Below are 18642 nucleotides of genomic sequence, written 5' to 3' on the forward strand. Positions count from 1 at the left end.
AAATAACTATTCTGTTTTTGTTTTTGGTATACGTTTTTATCATCTCATATTAATACGCGAGGACTGTGTTTTGTGAACACTACTCCTCCCTTATTCGTGGACAAATTTCAACGTTTAAGGTGTTAGTGTTAAAGGATTCGGACCAATTCGTAGTTTTGCATTAAGGTTTTAGAATTTGAAAGTTCCTACCCTTAAGGGCGTGAGACCCTTTCAAATGACGGATTTTCACCATGTTAATAATTGAATTACCTATCAATCTTTCTTCCGAAAATAAACTAAAATGTCCAGAAATGCTATTTAAGAGTTAGGTACATTAACTTTCTCTAAATTAACTGAATCAAAGTACAATATATTTAGTGCTACAGAATATAAATCCAACCGATTTATTTATTGATAAATCCAACCGCGAGGTGGTGGGTTGTCGAGGTGGCACGTTGTCGCCTATGAGCGAGGTGGCGCGTTGACGGCACCGAACACTGAGCGTACACGTCAACCCGCCACCTCGTAAAAGAGTGGTGGCGGGTTGACGGGGTGGCACGTTGTCGCTTACGTACGAGGTGGCGGGTTGCCGACATCGAACATGGAGCTTCACGACAACCCGCCACCTCTGATAAAAACTGGTGTTGGCGGGTTGTCGTGGTGGCATGTTGTCGTGGTGGCTCATTGACTTGAGTGTGTACGACAACCCACCACCTCGGAAAATTGTGTGGTGGTGGGTTGTCGTGGTGGCCTGTTGTCGAGGTGGCGGGTTGACCTGTACGTACACGTCAACCCACCACCTCGGTTTTTTTGTGGTGGCGGGTTGACGCCTCTGACCAAAACACCGAGGTGGCGGTTTGACGTGGTGGCGCATTGACAGCGACCCCACACATACACACATACAGCAACCACCTCTTTTTTATAATAGTATAGATAGATAAGTATAAGATATTATGTTTGATCATGTTTATAATAATTAGCCTTATATCTTTTTCTTTTACAGTACAAGGTGTATTGATTAAGCTGTAATGTTGTAATGGACCAGTGTTCAATAATCTATGACTCAATGTTGATTATTTATTTTAACTTCGTTTTTACTCTCTTTTACTAGTTACACTACTATTTTTACAGAACGTCGAGTCTATTTACCACCAGCTGTTTACTTGTTTACTTGTCAAAAAACAAGCAAGCAGAAGCATAGTAGACTAGCAGGTATTTATCTCCATCTCTGTCAGTCTCATAGCTCACCTATTCTATTCCGTTCTATTTCTCTTCTCTCTCAGCAAGTCATAAAATTGATAAGTTATAGAAAAAGTTTTTTACTGACTCTGTAATCAGTCCTGTTGATATGTAGTCTTTAATTTCTTCACTACATGAAGGGTGTATTTTCCTGCTAGGCCTATAAAACATATTCAACAATTTTCAAAGGACAAAGTAAGTATCAATATTAACTTACTAACTTATCAGGCCTGCTAGCCTATTCTAATTAGGACTACTAGCATATTCTAATTAGGCCTATTGGTTTTCAACACTATTTGTAAGTTAGGTCCACAAGTAGGCCTATTGATCCATAGTCCAAATCTAAGACCTTGACTAACCTAATTAACTTACTTACTTGCATAAATAGGCTAGCCTACTTGAATTCCACATCTTTGCCAGATCTATTCTGATAGATTTTGTCATAAACTTAAATGTTTAGAAAAATCCAAATTAAATACACACAATTTAGGCCTATAAGCTAGGATACTCATCTCAAGCCCCTCATGCTCATCATCCTCAAGTTCATTTAATTAAAGGGGGCCGAGACCGTTGAGAATATTAAAGCCTAAAATTTTGTTAGGGTCAGAATTCAATACTACTGGTACCGGTAAGTTAGGCCTTAGATATTTTAGTTCAAAGGTCTAGGTATCAAGCCTAAAACAGTAATTCTTTAGAATTTTAATATTTTGCAAGGTTTCCATCCTGCATAGAACGTACGATATTTATTTATTTTTGACGGCAAACACCATTTTTACAATAAATTTTTCATTGTGATAAATGTGACAAGGTAGGCCTACTTTTTTTACATGCTGTTGAATGTTGTCCAGATACATAAAGTGATAACTTGCATTCAAAGATGAATTTTCAACAAAAATGACGTATAATAACACTGAAGAGTGATTGGGTACTTTACTGTTAAAGGGAACATTCATTATTATTGATGAATTCTTTTTCGATAGGCCTATATCAACATTTAATTATTTTATTCGATAGCCTAAGTTATATTGATAGCCTACCTATTAACAAATTGCAAGTTATCAGCTGACAACTACGATAAATAAAAATATTGTTCAGTAGCAACAAACAATTAAAAAATAATTATATTGAAATGAAACTGATCTAAAATACTTAACCAAACTTGCTGTAACAATTTAATATTCCGTTTGATAGTCTATTCCCCATATGACTTCAAATAGAATTTTGAAACGGTAACTTAGCCTACAGCAAGTTTGGTTAGTTATAGAATAGATTCATTTCTTAATCCAATATAGGCTAGGCTATTATTTTTGCCTAAACAATATTAGTTCCTATTCTCTAAATACGAGCTATAACCATTATAACTCAATAATCCGGTTATTTAACCAAGTATAACTTAGACATATTTGCTATGTCTGTTTTTCTGTCTGTCTGTAATTTAAATGCGTTTGAAGATATTAAAACAGATGGAAGATGGAATATGGATCGTAAAGGAAAACAAAAATATTGATATATCGAAAATAAATTAATCGATTAAAATGAACGTTCCCCTTAACAGGAAAGTACCAGTGATTGTTTTAGGATCAAATAAGTTATCAATGCATAGCGATTTTGATTTATTTCTATATCTGCTTTGGTAATTTGGTAAATGTATGGTTACAATTAATTAAAAATTTAATTTTCATATGACTACTAACAATTTGTTGCAAGCTGAATTCAAAAATACCATCAGTTTATGTTGGAAAAATTCCCAAGTAACCGTCAAATTAAATAATAATAGGCATAAGAAACTTCAGTTTCATTCAGTAGGCCTGATTCAGATGGTGGTTTGGGTGAGTCCAAGTTCTAGCGGCGGCTAACACTTGAAAAGGAGGATTGTTTGTGGAGTGGAAACAGCTGTTAGTTGTTTAGATTCTATGCAAAATAAACAAAACCACACACGTCTACGTGGTCTGTCTGTGTGTGCCTGTCACAACTAAAATACTAAACCGATGCAGCCAAATTTAAGCACAAACTAAATGTCTCAAAATCAAATATAGGCCTATAATTTTCAATCAGGTTTTGTATGGATCTCAGTTGAAGATTAATTGTTTGTAAGATATAGTTTGGACTAAGAAATAGAAAAGGTTAAGAGTCTTCATCACCCTAGGTGTAGTTTTGTTTTGGGGGTATAGCCTTGGGGGGAAGGTAGTGTGGACGAGGGGTAGCGCAGGGTCATTATGCGCGCCTTTCTGAAAACATTGTGTAAACAAACTACTACTGAAGACGCGACCCGCACCTACGCACGCCCAGCGGCAAACTTATCTACACTTGGACATCGAGCACAAAACATCTCGTTACATCACTGGCTGTGAGGAGCCCTTGTGGCGAGCGCAACTAATTAAATGTTTGTTTGTTAATATAAATAATATGCGTAACATTATGCCTTGGCAAAATGGATATTTCCATAAATACAATGACCTTCAAAACTAGCTTTTAAATTTTTCTAGCGTTTGCCGTTGTTTAGAAAAATGCAATTAACATAATTAACAACAAAAACCTTTTAAAAGAATCAAAAATTCTGAAAACATACAAATTAATTCTTTACCGTATGTATGTATCTGTTTTGTATTAAAGTTTGATTAGGTTCTTACGTTTGGTTTACATTCTATGAATTTTCAAAGTCACGTCAATCATTTACATTTCGACTGTCTTATTAATTGTTATGGAGAGGCTAAAAATATTTATTTGCATATGATTACATAGAATAAAACTATGCAAATATTAATTTTATCCGTGTTTTTCTAAGTAGCTTAGCAACTTTTCTGTACAGCTCCAAACTTGAGTATCTAAACTGTAGTAAATTAAAAGTGAGATTGTAGGCAGAATCTGCCTGCACGACGCAACGTGGCGTGGCGGGAAGCCCCTCTCGTATAATTTAAATTACAACCAAACTACATCAGCTAAAATATAATTTTTTTAAAATTAACTCTTTAGCTTCAAAATCTAGGTACCGTTTTTTTAACTTAGTTGACCAAAAAATGAAAAAGTAGTTAGCCAACAAACAGTTCAAGTATACGGTTCAATTGTTTTGCTCTGTCGGTTTAGTTCTTATGAACTGGTCAAATCACTCGTGTTTCCACACTTCAACTACTGCAACACTGTGATTAATGATATGACTGTGGCTTTGGCAACAAAACTACAACGTGTACAAAATTATTGTGTTCGATTCTTGTTCAATCTTAGGCGTGATGACCATGTCACACCCTATTACATTAATAGAGAATGTCAGAAAAATACGAATACTTTCCATTACTCATTCAGTCATCAATCTTGGAATTCCAAATTATCTTGAAAAGAATTTTAAATTTTTGAATGGAAGAGGCGCAAGGGATACCTGCTCTGGCTCGTCCACGCTTCGCATTCCTCATCACAGAACAACTGTTTATAATAAATCATTTTGGCGCTGAAAGAATGTTACCTTGGCCGGATGGCCGTGGCTTGGCGGGATGGCGTGCGTTAGGCCTAGATGCAGCAGAGGGTGTATGTGTGTGTGACTGTATGTTAGGGAAGATGAATAGATTTATGCTATTTTATTACTAGTTATGTTACAAACTTTATTGTATTTTTTGTTATTATTTTGTTGTTATTATTAGTTTTTTAGAGGTTAACTGTAAGAAAGGACCATGAGGTCCTAAGTTCGCTTCAATAAAGAAGCATTTTCATTTAATTTAATTTTCATTTCAAAAATGCCTTGCCTCTACAGAGTTTGCCCATTTGTTGTACCAAGTTGCATAAAATGTAATATGTAGCAGTTAGTTGTTGATCAGAGTCCTGTGGACAGCGACAGGTTGCGACGTTTCGGTGACTCATCTGCCGTCTGAGCCAAGTTTTGTAAAAGGCTAGTAGCGCAGTAGCCTCCCTTCGGCAGACCGGCGTTTGGGACAAAACATGCTAATTTCGTCCCCCGTTTCGGACGCTGTTTTTCAACAGATTTTGTTGAAACTTGGTAAAAATGTTGTTGAATAGTTATACTTACGGCCCTTATACCTCGAAAAATTGAAAATGAAATAAAAACAGTTTTATCAATGTTTAAAAGTAACTAAATTTACGTTACTTTTAAGATTTTTTGGTACTTACTTATACAAATTATTATTTTGGATAAATCAGGTATGAGGGCTCTAGAACCAACCTTTATCTGTAGGGAAAAAAGTTTTAACATTGGATCTTTACTTATTCCATCAGGAGCGAGGGACGGCCAAGGCATGTTTTTAGAGTTTTTCGCAGGGGTGAAGAAGACTCTTAATCTCTAAAAAATGTTCTCCCGCTGAAAGCTTCAATCTCTTTTGGTTATTACAATCCTAAAAATAAGGTTCATTAGCTTATAACATTATGATATTATCAAATCAAGGACACCATATATCATTCATTATAATTCATTCCAATCTCTTTATCTCAATACTGTAGTTTAGTTTTTAAAGTGAATTAATTGTTTACATTTGATAAAAGTTTTGAATTGTTTACATTATTTGACATTATTTTTCTTACTGTTATGGCACAATAGTCTAATAATACACAATTGCAGACAGGAGACAAGGCAATGACCTATGCTGTGTGACACTGCTGATGATAATTTAGATAAACCATTTCACTGCTTAGAGTTAAGTTCCATTTCACAATATTCTGTTTTTTATGATCACGGTGCTGGGGGGGGGGGGGATGGTTTGTGTATTTTTCAAACCAATATTAGAAGTTTCAATAAAAACTCAGATGAGTTGCTAGTTTATTTAAATGATTTTATTTCTTCTCTAGATGTCATAGTGTTAACAGAGTGTTGGTTGGGGGAGGGAGGGGAGGGAACCGGTTTGGACGGATTTGACATGCACCAGACTGATACACACAAAAATAAAAATGACGGAGTCATTGTTTACACTAACAAACGACTTTCTGCTACTGCAACACAGGTCACTTTGGGAGATGTTTACGGGTTGAGTATAGCCATTGACTATATAACACTACACTAACGTAATAATAGGTAGTGTTATATAGTCAATGGTATAGCCTTCTCGTTTGATAAAAAACAAATGTTAATACTTGCTGTTTATCGTACCTTTGATAGTAACCCAGACAGTTTTGTGAATGAAATTGAAAATTATTTTAATAAAATCAATAAAAATGTAAACTGCATTTTTATGGGAGACATTAATTTTGACCTTATTAGACAAGATTGTATAACAGAAAAATATTTGGATTGTCTAATAGGAGGAGGATTTGTACAATGTATTGACAAACCTACAAGTGAGTGTCTGGGGTATCCGAGAGCTGCTTGGATCACATTTTTGTAAAATATAACGACGAATGCGATATTAAATCAGCTGTGATTCAAACGACCATCACTGATCACTACAGCACTGGCCTCACTATTACTAAACCCACTACAACACAACCTGCTTTGTCACAAGACACTACTCCACACTTGTACATAGACCATACGTCACTATCACACCTACTGACACATTCTAACTGGGCCCCTGTTTTAAACTCAAACAACATTAATTTTTGTTCTAGCCATTTTAGTAATATAATTGTTAATTGTATAAATTCTTCAAAGAAATTAGTTGGTAACAAATCAACAAGGCTCAATAAACTCAAACCATGGATAACCGTTGACTTAATCAGACAGATCAGATTTAGAGATAAAATCAGCAAAAGAGTTAAAAGACAACCCTTTAATTTAGAATTGAAACAATTTTACCATAATTTAAAGACAAATGTTAATACTAACTTAAAGCAAACCAAACGTAATTATTACCGATCAAAACTTAATGAAGCATCTAAAAATCCCAAGAAACTATGGGGATTAATCAATGAACTGGCTGGCAGGGTAAATATAAAAGAACCCTTTCCTATTGGAAAATATGTTTCTAGCTCGCAATCTCCGATTTCTACAACATACAAACAAGTAGCAGATGAGTTCAATGAATTTTTTTCTGGAGTAGGTAAATCACTCGCTGACGCAATTGATTATAGTGGGGACCCAGTTTTGAATGACTCTGACTACCGCCTTGATTGAGACTTTACGATTCAACCAATCACTGAACTAGATCTCCGACGCTATGTCTTCAGTTTAAGGGGAGGGTCTGCTCCGGGCTATGATGGTGTATCGGCCGACGTCATAAAAAATAATTTTAATATTTTGTGGGAGCCACTTTTACATATAGTCAACTTGAGTATCACCACAGGATCCTTCCCAGAATGTCTTAAATTAGCCAAAGTATTTCCTCTATACAAATCAAATGACATCACAAATAAAACTAATTTCCGACCAATCTCCTTGCTTAGTGTTTTTACTAAGGTGATTGAAAGAGTGGTGAAAGACCAATTAGTTACTTACTTACAAATCAATAACATACTCAGCGAGCGTCAGTACGGGTTTTGTCAGGACAAAAATATTTCAGATGCGTTGTTTGATATTAATAAAGAATTAAATTCTGCGATTTCAGAAAAAAACCATCCAGTATTAATTTTCCTTGATTTAAAAAAAGCTTTTGATTCTGTTGACCGTTCAATATTATTGAGAAAAATGGAATACATTGGTATTCGCGGAAACTCCCTTTCATGGTTCCAAAGCTACCTTTGTAACAGATCACAATTTGTTTCCATTAATGACATTACTAGTAATGTATTGCCAGTAGACTATGGTGTGGTCCAAGGCAGCAACCTTGGGCCAGTTTTATTCTTATTTATATGAATAATATTTCAAGACTAAAGATCTTTGGTAAAATCTTTTTATTTGCCGATGATAGCCTAATTTTCTTGCAAGGAAGGACCTGGCCCGAGGTGTATGACAGAGCCACACACGACCTCATGATAATTAAGAAGTGGTTAAATCAAAATGTTCTTACATTAAATGTTTCTAAGACAAAATTCATGCCTATATCTATTAGTAAGAGTACAGACTTCAATTTAGGCAATCTCACAATCCACGAATGTGACGATTATCAAAGTAATTCTTGTAGATGTGAAAGTATAGAAAAGGTCAACTCTTATAAATATCTAGGTGTATTGTTTGACGAACGATTAAAATGGATTCTCACGTTAATTATGTTAGAAATAAAATTAGGAAATTAATTTTTGCCTTCAAACACATGAGAGATATTTTGACTGTTAAGGAATTAAAAATGGCTTACTTTGCTTTTGTTCAATCATTACTTTCGTTTGGTATTATAGCTTGGGGTGGCTGTTATAGGAGTATCTTGGAACCATTAAATATTGCTCAAAAATTGATTTTAAAAATAGGATTTGGGAAATGCAAACGTTACCCGACTGACGCTCTATTTAAAGAAATAGGAGTCCTCACTGTTCGCCAGTTGTACGTAAAATCAATATTAATAAACATTCATACAAATTACAATAACATTTTTCAAAATATTTCACATTTATATAACACAAGATATTCTTCTAGAGTTGGAATCACCACAATTCAAGTGAATTATACTTTTTCTACGACTAATTCATACTATGTTTCACACTTAGTCTATCGTAACATATGCAACATTTTTAAGGATTTCAATTTTTTTGATTGTGACTCATTAAAGGTATTTAAATTCCTCGTCAATGATTTCCTATTCAGTTTAAATATCGACGAGGCCGACTCAATTATCACGGCGGACTACCGGCGCACTTGATCCGACCTTTGCACTGACTGACCTTGGCACTTTTGTTAGGACTGTCCGCAGTCGAATTTACCACTCTCCTCCACCTCACTGTACTCTTACCCTACAATCCACTCATCACTCTCTTCACTACCACCAAACTCTCACACACACACACACACCCTCCCTCCCTCTCTCTCCTGGCCAACACGAAAATCTATAAAGCGCTATCTTACCAGCACTGTGTTCATGGAAATACATTCACTTATTTAACTAATAATAATAACGACCTATTGTCTTTTTTTAATTGCCATTCCAAAATTCAACAATTTTTCTTTTTTCTATTTGACAGCAACTTAGCAGACGCACAGGTAGCACTGCCTATGTCTGCTAGTTCCTTTATTTTATTGTTATAATTTTTGGCTTTATTAAAACTCTTATAAAATATTTTAGTGACCAAAGTCTCTGTCTATTATACTTTATTTAGTTATAATCACAGCTTGTAGCCTATGTTTTTTGGAACAAACTATATTCATTCATTCATTCATTCAGGAATGCAATTCCAATCACAACACTAAAAAATTTAACTTAAACAAAATTCAGATCAGTGGTAAATCCTCCTGTTAAAAAACTGTATAGCTTGCTTGAGTTAATATTACAAAAATACTACTATCAATATCACTTAGGTGTCCGAGCCCCCAGGCCTAATCAATTAAAAGGAAAAAGCTTTGCAACCAGCAACTAAATTTAGTACCAACCTACCATTAGATTTAGTATTTTTTTTATCATTCCTGGGCTATAATAAATCAAAAAGTAGTTGAGCGCTGCAGCTTAGTTAATATTCCATCAAAGTTTCTTGACTCTGGTAAAAAAAGGATACATAGGTACACAATTTTATATATTCAAAATATCCTAAAGCAAATTTATTACTAAACTAATTTATTTTCAGGTTCCAAAATCGCTCATTGAGCCAAAGAACTGATGATTTGATGTTATAAGGTGAGTTTCATTCCATTCAATATACAAAGTATATATTGACTATTTGGAATCCTATTAAAAAACAATGAAGACACTTGATGAATATCTGTACTGTGTTTATAGCTCCTCTCTTGATTTGAAAATTCAGATAAAAATTGGTTCTCTGAAAGGAGTTCATCCGGTGCCAGAATATAACCAAATACTTGCAGATCCAATGATAAAATTTTCAGGACTTCATGAGAAATCGAGTGCAGATCTGATGGTAGAATGTCAGGTGTTTTCTGGTGGGAGGCCCATTTCACTCCCTGTGTACACGGCTCATAAAGCCCCCTCTCCTCCATTCTCAACTCGCTGTGATTGGATCACCCTTCCTCTCAAGTACAGTGACCTCCCTCGTGATGCTCTACTAGCCATCACACTGTACGACTGTGTGGGAGCTGCGTCTCTCAAGCCTGTCGGGGGAACAACTATATCATTCTTCAGCAAGCATGGAGTGTTCCGTCAGGGAATGATCGACTTGAGAGTGTGGCCAGACTGTGTGGCTGATGGCAGTCCACAAAGCTCCACTCCTGGTAAAGCTTGCCACGACGGTAAAAAACAGATTATAAAATTAGCTAAACTAGCAAAGAAACATCGAGACGGTCACTTGCCTGAAGTTGATTGGTTGGATAGGCTAGCCTTTTGTAAAATAGAACATTTCAAAGAGCTGGAGAAAAGAAGTTCTGATTACTTGTACCTGATGGTCGAGTTTCCTGAATTCACCTATCACGGAACTAAATACTCTGTGATATTTTATGAGCAGGATGGGGACGAGTTGTACCAGTTTAGAGACCATCCCGATATTGTTCTTGTGCCAGATTCTGAAGTATTGCAGGAGAATCTGGTAGAGAACAAACATCACAATCTGACCCGTAGTTTACATAGAGGAATATCTGATAAAGATGCAAAACCTAATGCAATAATTAGAGACAAACTGAATGCAATTGTTGCTTACCCACCAACAAAGCAACTGACTACAGAAGAACAGGATTACATTTGGAAGTATCGATTTTATTTGAGCACTCAGAAGCAAGCCTTAGCAAAATTCTTGTATTGTGTGAACTGGGAATTGACTGTAGAGGCTCGTCAAGCAGTAGATATGCTTCAGCAGTGGGCTCCGATGGCCGTGGAAGATTCTCTACAATTGTTGAGTCCAGCTTTCAATCACCCTGCAGTACGAAGATACGCCATCTCTAGGCTGCAACAGGCGTCAGATGATGATTTACTGCTATATCTACTCCAGCTAGTCCAAGCTCTCAAGTATGAAGACTTTTATGAAATTAATGAAGCCTATAAAAAAATGCAGATTAAAGATTCTTATTCGAGTGACGGTGAACAAAAGGAAATGTCCGTTTCTTGCATGAGCAAATCTCATGATTCCCTCAATAGCAAGAGCAACTCTGATCTGGAAAGTGAAGATAAGAATCTTGCTACATTTTTAATACAAAGAGCCTGCCACAACTGTACGTTAGCCAATTACTTTTATTGGTACCTGATTACAGAGTGCGAAGATCAAGAGGTGACTGTAGAACAAGAAACCAAAGTGAGAGAAATGTATCTTACAGTGATGCGTATGTTTCAAGAAACATTGCAAAATGGGCCTTTAGAATGGCAGAAGCAGCAGCAAGTACTGCAGAAACAGGTATTGCTGGTAGACGAACTAGTCAAATTGGTAAAGAGCGTGCAACGAGAAAACACCAACCGGAAAAAGAAAATTGAACAACTACAAATGCTGTTAGCTGACAGCGAAGCATTTAAAATTAATTTAGCTGATTTTGATCCAATGCCTTTCCCGTTAGATCCTCGCGTTTGTATTCGTGGTATAGTTCCAAATAATGCTATCCTGTTTAAATCTGCATTGATGCCATTGAGGCTGACCTTCAAAACGACAGAAGGATCTGAATATGTTGCGCTCTTTAAGCACGGGGATGACTTGCGCCAAGACCAGTTCGTCTTGCAAATAATAACCTTAATGGATAAACTGCTGCGTTCAGAGAATTTAGACTTGAGGCTCACACCTTACAGAGTATTAGCTACTGGAACAAAACACGGATTTGTTCAGTTCATAAATTCTTTGACAATTGCAGAAGTGTTGACGTCAGAAGGAAGCATTCAGAGTTTTCTGCGAAAGAGACATCCTAGTGAAAACAGTCCGTATGGCATCGCTCCAGATATAATGGACACTTACATCCGCAGCTGTGCCGGCTACTGCGTCATAACATACATCCTGGGAGTAGGTGACAGACATCTGGACAACCTCCTTCTGACCACCACAGGGAAACTGTTCCATATAGACTTTGGCTATATCTTGGGGCGCGATCCGAAACCTTTCCCTCCTCCCATGAAATTGAGCAAGGAAATGGTGGAGGCGATGGGTGGAACAGATTCAGAATATTACCACGAGTTCCGTAAGCTCTGCTACACTGCGTACCTGCACTTACGGAGAAACGCCAACGTGATACTCAACTTGTTCTCGCTGATGGTGAATGCCAATGTTCCAGACATAGCCCTAGAACCTGACAAGGCTCTCAAGAAAGTTCAAGACAAGCTGAGGCTGGACTTGGGAGATGAAGAAGCTGTCCAATACTTCAAACACTTGCTGGACATATCAGTAACTGCTGTCATGGCCATTCTAGTAGATCAGCTGCATAAGTTTGCACAGTACTGGAGGAACTAATGTTCAATTTTTCTAACTGATTCTAAACTTAAAATTCTAATGATATATATCCATACAAATTCATGTAAAAAATGTGTAGGAATATTGTAAATAGCATATCTGTTAATTTATTTTGTTAATACTCACCTAAGTAAGTTGCCTCAATAGTAGTGATTAAGTTAATTGATAATTGAGTGATTATTTTTTCATTTACATTTCTAGAAATCAGTCTACAGCACGAATACTAGAAGAGACACAGTATGGATCATAAACATTAACAAATTACTAGAGAACCCGTGCGGCTCAATGAGCCGCATAGTACGAAACATAACACCGAGGAGAGCATTATGCTTAAATTCAAGTATTTTTAGTTACATCTTAGAGTTGTTTGAAAACTTGTTAGAAAATTATTTTGAATAACTCTATTTGCGTCGTCAATGTTCACCTACATTCTTTCTGCTCTCAGTTTTTACTCATAACTTTTAATGTAAGCTAAACGTTCTGCTTCAATTTGAGTTAACATGTTGCAACAATGTTTTTCCAGCATTAAGAATTGATGAAAACGGTTGCCTTACTGATAACCCGTGTTAAGTAATTTAGTTGGGGTTTTTTAGTTTGTTAATTTTATTTGAGACATCCTCCTAAACCAACGGTTTTTTCGTATAGAATCTCGAAAAGTCTCCGGATTACCAACTGGACAGCCATAATCTGCTTTGAAAGCAGCAACACCATTGAAAGTTGGCTCAGTCTCAGTATATGCCTCGCATCAGAACTGTCTTACGTTGTTCAGTGGAGTTTCTGGGGTTCTCTTAATACCTGTCCCAAAGTTTTGAAAGTATGGATTCGTTTGTCTAAATAGGTTAGTTAGCTCTTGTAGCTATAAGACTTGGATAGCAATTGCAACTTTCTCTTTTTGAACAGCGTATATTATTTGCCTTAGAATCATAAAAATAAACTTGATTGTCCCTACTCGATCGTTGAATACATAAACACTAATTCCTTCACTTATGTTTGGTCTAATATTGCCACTAAAGCTTTCAATAGCAACTTCTTATTTTTGACTTGAAATGTCTGGATTGTGTTGGTGAATTTTCTACCTCTCTTTTTCTACTCTCCTCATACGCATAAGATATCTCATTATTAATTGTCTCATCCTCCCGTTTTCAATATTTCTTATTTGAACTTGAGGCGTTTTCTGTTCTTCCAACAAAACTGATTAACTGTTTAACTTGTATTGCAAACATTAATATTTACTCCCAAAAAGCTAATGAGTTTCTTTTTATAAACAGCTGTTTTTGTTTTTAAATTTGTTCTATGTATTTCTTATGGGGAAAACCCGACCTTTGAGAGGGTCTCACGCCCTTAAGAGTTGGCATTTAAAAATTCTAAAACCTTATTGCAAAACTGCATATTGAGACGAATTTTTTGACACCTTAAACGTTAAAATTGGTCCGCAAATAAGGGAGGAGTTGCGTTAACAAAAAACGGCTTCACGTATTATATATATAGATGTTACTTGCCAGAAAGTTATCATTATTCAACACTAGTTGGCCCGACAGACGTCGTCCTGTCCTAATATGGTTTTATGTCAATGCTCGTTCATTTTCAAGATGAGCTCATTTGCATGGCTCAATCACATCCTGGTGAAGCTCGTTTGCTACGCTTACTCACCTTTAGGTTGGAGCAATGCTATTGAACATCACAGAATCAAATTGTTTAGTTGAACCAGCTGTTAAGATTCTTTAATTCCATTTAAATGTGAGAGTACTCATAAGGTTAACATGGGAAACTCCAGAACCACTGGGGCGGAGCCCTTTTGACGGATCTGCACCAAACTTCACACAAACCACCATTGAATAATGCTTAATAATGCCTGAAAGTTTCATTACAATCTGTCAAGCGGTTTCGGAGTTCATAAAGGACAAACATACATTGGATTTTATATATATAGATTGCTTAACATTGCTTAACTGTCTAAACCATATGTTAATAGTAGTATAGGTTTCGGACCAGTTACGTTATTTTTTTATGCTTATGATCCATAGTTACCAGCTTCTGTTCTCATTTTGTAATCTAAAAATTTTTTATAACCTTATTTTTTACAGTATTTTATAATTTAATCAGTTTTAAAATGAAACAAAACGTTGTCCTTGTTTTCAGACATGATTTGAGGTATCTTTCCGTTGTTAATACTAAATACTTCCCTACTAGTCGTGATTTATTGTGTTGCCAAAAATAAATATTGGAGTAGGAAATATCAATTTGAATTTTTTACGCAAAGTTAACATTAATTTTTCATATGAATATTATATTAGGAGCTGTGGTGTTATTTCCTGTAAAATATCACTCTCCTAAGCTAACAAATAGTCTCGCAAATAACTGTAGATTGAGACGTTCTATTCCAAAACTCATTTATCAAAAAAGTTTTTGATTTTGAGATGTTGGCATCATTAATTTGGAGTATTAATGGATTTGTTGACTTTTAACATTAAACGTTTTCAAAACTCACTTTTTCCATTTCTAATTAAATGTAGAAAGTCAGGTTTCCAAAACTAACTTATTTTAAGGTCCTTGTTGTTCCATAATTCACTCATTACAACCTGCCTATCAAAATGCTTTATCTTCATCACATTTACCTGAAATTGCTGCTTTCCAAAACTCTCTCTTTCCATCTGGCCAATAAAGTTGCTTCAAATTGCCATGTGACTCTACTACTGCCAAAGAATGACATGCTAAAACTCACTCAATACAATGGTATCATGCTAAAACTCACTCTTTACAGGCGTGTCATGACAAAACTCACTCAGTACAATGGTATCATGCTAAAACTCACTCTTTACAGGCATGCCATGACAAAACTCACTCCTTACAGATTTTTAAGCTCAATTTCAGGCAAACAGCTTGTCGTAAATAGAAAATATAAATGTTTCAAAAGGTTCCAGAGATAATTTGCTACCAAAGTAACCCCCTAACAACTAAAAAACATTATAATTATAATCAAAAAACAAGTTTTTTTTAGTTAGTGTAAAGTTTGCTAAACTGCAATGAGTGAGTTTTGGAATGGAATGCCTCAATTGTATGTACTGTATATGTAAAGGTTTTTATTGATTTGTATAAAGTGTAGAATGTTGTTAGGTATAAATAAATAATGAAATGTAAATATAGTAATAAAAAGTTGAATTTTTATTATAACTGTAGATTTTAATTAAAACCCCTAATAATTAATATTTTCATTATTCATAAAATATTTATACCTTGGTTCCCTTGGTATCACAATTAATTGACATATTTACTCGTATTAATAGTTAAATCCATCCATAAATGTCAGCCTATTAAAAATTAAATTTTAGCCTATATATATTGCACTAAAACAAACTTAAACTTGTAGTGTCGGGAGACGGGAGTTATCCCATTTTAGTGATTTCAGTTATAAGAGTTCATTTTCATTTATCGTTATAAAAAATAATGATGGCTAGATTTACAGTATTTCTTTTAAAATGGTGAACCCCAGGACACACAGCTAGTGGGAATAAAATAGACAGTGTCAATAAAAAGTGTTTGTGTTTCTAGGTGTTATAAGTTCAAAAACAAAATTTTCCAGCAGATAAAGTTATTTTAAAAGTGTAACAAAGTATTGCAAGAAGAGCACATCTTCTACTAAAAACCTTTGCTTACCTTTTCTTACAGTACAAAAAGGTCTGTATCCAAAATATATCTTTCACTTGAACAACAAAGTAATCAATATTTTCAACTTGTCCAAATGGAGTGCGTAGTTCTAAATTCTAAACACTAACTAGGCACAAACATCCAGTAAAGTTTCCTAACTGCCCTGATTACTGTGCCTGTAATTAATTATAGATGCAGGTATTTTGTGTGAAGTTAGTAACAAGTAAAGCTATTGAATCAGGGTTAAATCTTCTCTTTCTACTATGACATTGATAAAACTGATCGACTAACTTAATTGGAAAAAGAAAATACAGAAGAGAAACTAAACACAAAATATTTAATCTCCTGGGAGGCTTTGTCAAGTGTAGAGAAAGTGATACAGGGTGTTTGGTATTTGTTATTCCAGTAACAGTGTGAGCGTGAGTCTCAATGATTATGTTGTTGCAGTTAGGCCTCGGCCACACGAGGCGGTTTAACCGCGCGAAGTTAAGCCGCGCAAAGTTAAGGGAATCGACAACACATTGAATCAAATGAGAGTGGCCACACGAGGCGAAGTTTAGCCGCATGTACGGTTGAGCCGCGCCATGTCGTCTCTCGACCGCGCAAAGTTAAGTTGGAGGGGATGACACACCTAGTCTTATGAGAGTGGCCACACGATACGGTTTGACCGCGCAACAGCCGCGCTTATTGGAGATATTCTTCGGACATTACCAGTGGTTTTTGAGTTTGTTTTGCGTGTTTGTTACCGCTTGTGTGGTGTTCAAACATTGTTTGATACAGACAAGCTTATTAAACTGGTCAAAGATGCTACAAACATACGGTAATAACCAAAAAACTCCGAACTATGGTTTCGCATGTGCTCGTAAAAGGTTTGGAACACAAATGGCTTTTCCGTTATGAAGGGATGGGCCCAATGATTTCTGTTAACATTTGGTTCCAGATAACCACACACTAATGCACAAACTAACATATGTGTTTCGTCCATGACTAAAAAGAGTGAACTGAACTATGTTTTAATAGAGTACTGAGACTGGGAAAACCCAACCGGAAGCGGTTCATCCGCCCCGTGTGGCCAGGCACTTTGCGCAGCTTAACTTCGCGCGAAGATAAGCCGCGCAGCTTAAATTCGCCTCGTGTGGCCGGGGCCTTATATAACCACGACAAGGTGTTCATTATTCATTAGCTTTGATCTGATGTGCATGTCTTTAGTCAGCGAGATTAAGATCAGCCAAGAAATGAAATACGAAATAGTTCCTCCGGGGTAGTACATCAAATCAGGAAAATGATTCTTAAAATTTATTCTTGGTCTCGGCTACAGTGAATTACCTTTGCCTAGTATTGCATAAGAGGAAACTCTCAATGTTATCAATATTTACTCTACCATTATCATTTGATTCATCAAGGCAATGGAACACGTGAAGTGTAAACACGTGGTTGCCTCTAGGTACTAACATCATTACTTTCATTAGAATGGCCCTTATTTTGAACTGTCCAACTTATTCAGAAGTTGTAGAAACAGACTGGTTAAGTTGAATAGTTGTTGGAAAGGGGGAATTTATACAATAGCACACACTATAGGTTGTTAATTTAATTTTTTTTTTTTTTAATTGACAACGGCTGGTTTACATAGATGGGATGTTGACTTAAGTATTGAAAAGTCAATAGCCTTTTCCACTTCCTGTATGCACTGTGGCATGCTCAGTAAGGACTGTGTGCTACCTGTGAGTCGTACCGAGGGTAGTAGATGCCCGGGGCGAGATTTTAATCTGTGCTTCCCCCCCCCCCAAAAAAGGGTATTTGGGGATTTTGCGCTAATATATCCATCGTCCAATATATAGATAATAGCTGATGTCTTGCAAGCAATTTATACACCCTTTACAGACAGAATTGAGATTAGACCTATTGAACTGTAAGAATGGCTCCATAGATGGTCAAAGTAAACATTTTTAGTCATGTTATGCCGTTGGTATTACTGCAGGTGTTGAACTGTAATCTACCGTAATCAAACAGATTAGTCTATTCCGCAAAGCATGTTTATCACCGAGAACGCAAAAATATTTGACAGTAGGATAAACTCCATATTTTGTATACCTACATTTACCTACATTTGCTATACAAGTTCATCCGTGGTGTTTTCCCGCAATACGGACACTTACGTGATGATTTCCTGCCATCGCAGCAACCTCCTAAAAACGGCAACACCCGTGATGATTTCCCATAATAGTGGCAACGCCCATAATGATTTACTGTGATGTTTTAAATCTGTGATCACCTTCAGCGATCGCAAAATTTGTGATGATTTACCGCAATCGCAGCAATTCAGTGATAATTACTTGGGATCGCAGCAACTTTGTTTACCTTCCCGATGATCATGACAACACCTCTAATTTATTCTCACGATAGTGGTATGTTATAACTGTGATGACAACACCTGCACAACTCCTGTGACAATAA

The 18642-nt window shown here is 36.0% G+C and overlaps 1 protein-coding gene across 1 annotated transcript; it reads left to right on the forward strand.

The window, feature by feature from the left end:
- Positions 1-1240: 1240 nt before the first annotated feature.
- Positions 1241-15702, forward strand: LOC129002745 (phosphatidylinositol 3-kinase catalytic subunit type 3). Its single transcript, XM_054430775.1, has 2 exons — positions 1241-1413; positions 9799-15702. The coding sequence occupies exon 2, from the start codon at positions 9913-9915 to the stop codon at positions 12541-12543; it is 2631 nt and encodes an 876-aa protein (XP_054286750.1). The 5' UTR covers positions 1241-1413; positions 9799-9912; the 3' UTR covers positions 12544-15702.
- Positions 15703-18642: the final 2940 nt, after the last annotated feature.

The sequence above is a fragment of the Macrosteles quadrilineatus genome, unplaced genomic scaffold (genome assembly GCF_028750875.1).
Source record: "Macrosteles quadrilineatus isolate MER2022 unplaced genomic scaffold, UCM_ALF_1.0 Scaffold_9__3_contigs__length_116548681, whole genome shotgun sequence".
NCBI lineage: Eukaryota > Metazoa > Arthropoda > Insecta > Hemiptera > Cicadellidae > Macrosteles > Macrosteles quadrilineatus.